The 6,506-nt window shown below is 65.4% G+C and overlaps 1 protein-coding gene across 1 annotated transcript; it reads left to right on the forward strand.

The window, feature by feature from the left end:
- Positions 1-2,588: 2,588 nt before the first annotated feature.
- On the forward strand, positions 2,589-6,093 carry B4GALT2 (beta-1,4-galactosyltransferase 2). The gene is made up of 6 exons (XM_009287445.2): positions 2,589-2,970; positions 3,344-3,579; positions 3,653-3,843; positions 4,099-4,221; positions 5,273-5,377; positions 5,538-6,093. Exons 1-6 carry the CDS (start codon positions 2,655-2,657, stop codon positions 6,091-6,093), a joined length of 1,527 nt encoding a protein of 508 aa, XP_009285720.1. The 5' UTR covers positions 2,589-2,654.
- Positions 6,094-6,506: the final 413 nt, after the last annotated feature.

Consider the following 6,506-nt stretch of genomic DNA (forward strand, 5'->3'; position numbering starts at 1 on the left):
TTCTCCTGGCCTAGGGATGCCCTGCGGGAAGAAGGATGGAGCCCATGGGGATGAGCATTCCCTCCAAAACGAGCATCACCATGGCACACACCACACCGGGGTGAATCCCTGGGGGCCAGCTCCCCAACCCCAGGTTGCTTCCGGCCTCTCACACCCTGCGAAGATGCTGCGGTGTAGGGGGGGATAACATCATATTTTGTAGCCCCCCACTTAGCGGGTGTTTTTAAGCCCACTCATGTTCATGGCGTCCCGTGGCCGCTGTTTGGTGGAGCGCTTCGCTTTTGTTCCTGTCGAGCATCACTCTCCGCTTGCCTCGTGGACCACCCCACTAAAGGGTCCCTAAAACCTGCTCTTATTTTTCCCTAGCACCTCCCCGCCTGGCTGTCGAGACACCACCACTCCACGTGCTGCCTGCTGCGAGGGCTGTGGTTTTTGGGGAGGGTTTCTGGCAGGCACTGGGGGGCAGGCAGGTCCCTACGTCAAGGGCTCTGCTGGGTGATGGGGTGCCGTGACTGTGAGAAGGTTTGGGAGATAACGGCAAACCCGGCTTTTATTCAAAAAACGACTTTCTAGAAAAAACCTGGATGAGGGGTTGGGGTGCTGGGGCGTGCCAGGAGAACCCTGCCCACGGGGACCCTGCTCTGCATCCTGCAGAGAGAGAGGGTGGACACAAGTGGGGCATTGGGCTCAGAGCCTTTTCCAGCACCTCCCTGCCTTGCGTGGGCTCCTGCCAGCACCCCGTGGCCTGCTGGGGTCAGCCCTGTGGCTGGGAGAGGGCAGCCGGAGTGGGGTTGGGTGGGGGGGTCCTGCTTCGCACTTTGGCTCCGATCCCCGTGCCCAGCTGGTGCTGCTGTCACTGCCAGCTCGGTGCCCTGCAGCTCCCCGGGGGGCCCCACCGACCCGGGCTGGCAGCTGCCGGTAGGCTGGCCCCAGGCCTTGGGCCGGTTGCCAGCACCCTCGGGTCCTAGCTGCGCTCCTGCTGGGGGGTCCTGCCACAGCTCCCCACCCGCTGGGGTCTCTCCAGGGTCCCTGCAGTGGCACTGGCCTGTCCCAGGGTCCCCAGGGCCTTTCAAGCCCCCATGCCTGTCCCTCGTGGTTGCCTTGCCCTGTCCTAGCAGCTTCCCTGAGAGCGGGGACCAGGGCAGGGACCGGGGCAGGAACTGGGGTACATGGCTGTGCTGTGGCCCAAGCCCTGGCAGTGGCGGAGCTGGGAAGGGCCGGACGGTTTGGCTCAGCCAGGGTGACTCTCCCGCCCAGCAGGGCCAGCTCCAGGTGTCATGTGTCATGTGGCCGGATGGTTTGGCTCAGCCAGGGTGACTCTCCCGGCTGCCTTCCCAGCAGGGCTCTGGCCCAGCTCCAGGTGTCATGTGGGAGATAAGGGGACCCTGGCTCCCAGCGGCTCCTGACGTCCCGGGGGGCCTCACCACCGGCAGCAGGAGGACAGAGGACCTGCACCGCTGGCTGTAAGCTGGACCCCCCTGGATGCAGCAGGGACCCCTGCCTGGGGGCCAGGACATCCCGCTCGGCTTGGCTCGGTGTCTGCCATGCAGCTGCTCGCCCCGCTGGGCACCTCGAGCAGGGCTCCTGCCGGCATGGCACTTGCTGCCAGCCCCGCTTCAGTGCTGCTGCTGGGGTGCAGCGCTGTGGGGAGGGTTTGGGACAGGGAGCAGGGAAACGGTGTGCCTCGGAAAGGGGTGGCTGATGGGGGCACCCACGGTGCCCCTGGGACACCCCAGGCTGGCTGTGTTTTGGAGAGCGTGACCTTCAAGGGCCCAGCCTCCATGGACGCTCTTTGTGGCACCCGTGGGGGTATCCCCATCCTCTGCTTGGGGGGTGACAGGGATGGGGAGTGGGTCTGGCCTGGTCTTGGCCTTGGAAAGTGGGGAGGAGACTTGCTGCATGGGTCTGGGGACCTCTCGCATCTTCATGGTTGTGCCTTCACAGCAGGGGTCCAAGCACAGCATCCCCATGGGGTGCTCTCTGGCATACTGACCTGCAAGCCCATCACCTCCTCATCAGGCCTGTGCTGCTCCTGCTGCCCTGGTGTCGTTCAGGCTGGGGGGCTCAGGCTGGCGGTGTCCTGAGCGTGGGGTGTCTCAACAGGATCGGGACCGTGGCTGGAGCCGCCCCCCTGCCCCGCTGAGCGCACATGTCCGCCTGCCCATGCCCAGAAGATGACCAGGCTGCTCTTGGGGGTGACCCTGGAAAGGATTTGCAAGGCCGTGCTGCTGCAGAGCGTGACCTTCAAGGGCCCAGCCTCCATGGACGCTCTTTGTGGCACCCGTGGGGGTATCCCCATCCTCTGCTTGGGGGGTGACAGGGATGGGGAGTGGGTCTGGCCTGGTCTTGGCCTTGGAAAGTGGGGAGGAGACTTGCTGCATGGGTCTGGGGACCTCTCGCATCTTCATGGTTGTGCCTTCACAGCAGGGGTCCAAGCACAGCATCCCCATGGGGTGCTCTCTGGCATACTGACCTGCAAGCCCATCACCTCCTCATCAGGCCTGTGCTGCTCCTGCTGCCCTGGTGTCGTTCAGGCTGGGGGGCTCAGGCTGGCGGTGTCCTGAGCGTGGGGTGTCTCAACAGGATCGGGACCGTGGCTGGAGCCGCCCCCCTGCCCCGCTGAGCGCACATGTCCGCCTGCCCATGCCCAGAAGATGACCAGGCTGCTCTTGGGGGTGACCCTGGAAAGGATTTGCAAGGCCGTGCTGCTGCTCTGCCTGCTCCACTTCGTCATCATCATGATCCTCTACTTTGACGTCTACGCGCAGCACCTGGACTTCTTCAGCCGCTTCAACGCCAGGAATGCCTCGCGTGCCCACCCCTTCTCCAACTCCTCCCGCCCCAACGGCACCGTCCCCAGCTACGGGCCGGCCGGGGGTGAGGCCCCGTCCCCCAGCGCCAAGCCCAGCGCCAACCAGTCTGCCACCGAGAAGCCCTTGCAGCCCTGCCAGGAGATGCCTCCCGGCTTAGGTGAGACATGTGGGGCGAGCGCAGGGGGGAGTTGGGCTCTGGCTCTGAGCATGGGGATGGGGTGGGCACCCATGGGTGGCATCCCTGGGCCCTGGGCATGGCTTCTTGGTGGTTCCGGGGGTGGAGGAGTGGAGAAACCCCAGCCTGGAACTGGTACCAGGACAGCTGGTTTCTTCAGGTTTTGTTAGCGGCTTTCCCAGTCTCTCTGCCCCTGTTTGGGAAAGGTTTTGGGCATCCTCTGCCCTCGGCAGTGCTGGTCCCCCTTGCAAGTCCCCCTCGCTGTTTGCTCCACCGGCCTGTCTGGGAGCAGCGGGTGACCATGACCCGGACTGTGTCCCATCCTGCGGGCATCACCCTGCCCTCCCTCTTGCAGTCGGGCGCTTGCTCATCGAGTTCAGCTCTCCCATGAGCATGGAACGGGTGCAGCGGGAGAACCCTGACGTGCGCCAGGGCGGCAAGTACACCCCTCCAGACTGCCTGCCCCGGCAGAAGGTGGCCATCCTCATCCCCTTCCGGCACCGTGAACACCACCTCAAGTACTGGCTGCACTACCTGCACCCCATCCTGCGCCGGCAGAAGGTGGCTTATGGCATCTACATCGTCAACCAGGTGAGGGGGGCAGCGGCGAGGGGGTGGCGGGGCCAGGATGGGCAGGCGGGCATTGCTGAGCTCTGGCCCGCAGTTTGGTGAAGACACCTTCAACCGGGCCAAACTGCTCAACGTGGGGTTCCTGGAGGCCCTCAAGGATGACGAGGAGTACGACTGCTTCATCTTCAGTGACGTGGACCTCATCCCCATGGACGACCGCAACCTCTATCGCTGCTACGAGCAGCCGCGGCACTTTGCCGTTGGCATGGACAAGTTTGGGTTCAGGTGGGTGCTCTGTGGGGCTGGGGTGTTTCCCTGGGCAGGGCTGGGATGATGCCCGGGCCACCAACCTTGGTGGTCGCCTGGGGCAGACATGGGGTCGCTGGCTCGAATTGTGGATGTGGGATGGGAGAGGGCGCAGAGCCCTGGGTGGGAGGGTGACACAGGGGAGGGCCAGTGCTTGTCCCTGGGGGTCCCTATGGGGCTGACCCCCATCCCTGCCTGTCCCTGGGGGCTGACCTGTTTGCTGTCACCCTGCAGGCTGCCCTACGCTGGCTACTTTGGTGGTGTCTCTGGGCTGAGCAAGTCCCAGTTCCTGAAGATCAACGGCTTTCCCAACGAGTACTGGGGCTGGGGAGGAGAGGACGATGACATCTTTAACCGGTAGGTGCCAACCCCTTGCCAGCGCCGGCTGGTTGGGGTGTGCTGGGGTTCCCCACCGAGCACTGACCTGGCACCCTCACCAGTGCCGGGGCTCACGGTTTTGCGGGGGACGTGCACGGGGCAGGGAGGGATTTAATTACTCTCCAACCTGAGGGTTGGTGACCCTCACGGATCAAACCGGACCCTCCCAGGGTGTTGAGGGGCTGGGGGGCACCCACGTGCCTTTGTTGCAGCTGAACAGCCCTGGCGTGGTGGGGCCCAGCCCCCTCCCACTGCAGTGTGAGCTGCGCCTGCGGGGAGGTGCGCCTGCGGGCTCCACTCCAGGCTGGGGCCGGGATGCTAAACTTGGAAGCGTCCAGGGCTGGGATGCAAAACTTGGAAGCATCTTGGTGGCGGCCGCGCAGCAGCTCAGCAGACATTTCTGCCGGCAGCCGGCAGGCCGCAGCACAGCTGCGTGCAGAGCTGGAGCTGAATCCCCCCATGCGCACCCCGTGTTGGGTGCCGGAGCCGGACGGCTCCCACCTCGCCTCCCGCAGGTTTCCCCATGGCGCTGCCCAGGGGAGCAGCGTGCAGCTGGTGGTGCACCACCAGCCTGTAATGGCCGCGTGAGCAAAACACCCCTTGCAGGTGCCACGGGCACGGTGGCGCGGTTGCGGTTTCCATCCAAGGTGGGCTCGGGGTGAGGAACACGTAGTGTATGGAGCTCTGGGAGACCTTCAGGCAGCCCTTAACGTGTGGGCGCGGCCCCGAGGGAAGGGCCGAGCACTGGCATTTGGAGAATGTAAACAGCACAGACTGGCCGCAGCTGCTGGCCTGCTGAGCCGGAGGTTGCCGGGCGGGAGCGGTGCTTCGGGCACCATGAGGCATGTGGCACCCTTGGTCGTGGCACTGGCCCGACCGTGGTCTGGCTTTGCTCAGCTTGGCTTGGCACAGCCCTGTTTAAGCAGGGATGGGTTTATTTGGGCCAGGGGCTACCCTGGAGGTCTCTGGGCCGGGGAATGTCCCACCCCGGTGCCCGCACACTGATCCCTCCCCTGCTTCTGCCTCCCAGCATCTCCCTGAATGGTATGAAGGTGTCGAGGCCCGACATCCGCATCGGGAGGTACCGCATGATCAAGCACGAACGTGACAAACACAACGAGCCCAACCCGCAGAGGTAAGTGAGCCGCAGCGGACAGGGGCAGCCGGGATGCTGGGCGGTTGCTGGGCCACCTCCGGCCACCAGCTCCCCTGCTCTGCTCACCCCCACGGAGGTCTGGCACCGTGGCAAGCCCCCCCGGTCCCCCCCCACCTCATCCTGCTCCCATTTCAACCAGATTCACCAAGATCCAGAACACCAAAATGACGATGAAGCGGGACGGGATCAGCTCACTGCAGTACCGGCTGGTGGAGGTCTCGCGCCAACCCATGTACACCAACATCACGGTGGAGATCGGCAGGCCGCCCCCCCGCCTCCGGGCTGGCTGGGCACGGCAGGGTTTGCCCCGGCTCAAGAGCCAGGACTGGATGGGGATGTTTTCTGCCTACTCTGCTGCCTTCTGGAGACGGCCGCCCCCCAACTCCCCCCTCAGTCCCCAGGAGTTCTCTGTTCCCCCCGTCCCCACGAGTGTGTTTGCAGGACCCCCGCCCCATACTCGGTGTGTTGGCGGACGAGCCCGGCCGCCCCGCATGCGGCTCCTGGTGCAGAGGGAAGGGGCAGCCCTAGCCCTGGCGAGGAGCCCCCTGCCTGTGCCAGCTGCTGCCTGCACCCTGGGCAGGGAGGGTGAGATCCTGCTGCTCCGGGAGAGCTGGGGGGGTCCCCACCAGCGCTGCGAGAAGTGGGGTGCAGGCTTCCCCCTTCGCCAGCACTGGAGCCACTGCTGCCCTGGCTGAGGGTGGGAGCAGCCTGGGCACCCCCGAGCAGGCAGGACAGTGCCGCCCCAGCCGGGTGCTGCCCGCGCTGCTGGGCACGCAGACGTGGCTCGCTGTCTTCCTCTGCTTTAGTCTGGTGCTTAGAGCCGGGCCCCGTCTCAGCTCTGCCAAACAGAGACCTCCGGTTAGCAAACGCCCCTCGCTGTGCCTCAGTTTCCCCAGGGTTGGGGGGTGGCGGCCGTATCCTGTCCCCCCTCCCCAAAGGCAGATGCTGTGTGTGCGTGTGCAGCCCCTGCCTGTGCCTGCCCTCGCCTGCCCTCCCTGCTTTGGGGGAGGGGTGGGGCTCATTTGAACCCCCCCAGCCCCTCTCGGCAGGGGTTGGCACGGGGGGGTGGCTGCCCCATGGGTCCCTCCAGCAGCGGGGGCCCCACAGG

Source organism: Aptenodytes forsteri, unplaced genomic scaffold (genome assembly GCF_000699145.1).
Source record: "Aptenodytes forsteri isolate BGI_AS27 unplaced genomic scaffold, ASM69914v1 Scaffold119, whole genome shotgun sequence".
NCBI lineage: Eukaryota > Metazoa > Chordata > Aves > Sphenisciformes > Spheniscidae > Aptenodytes > Aptenodytes forsteri.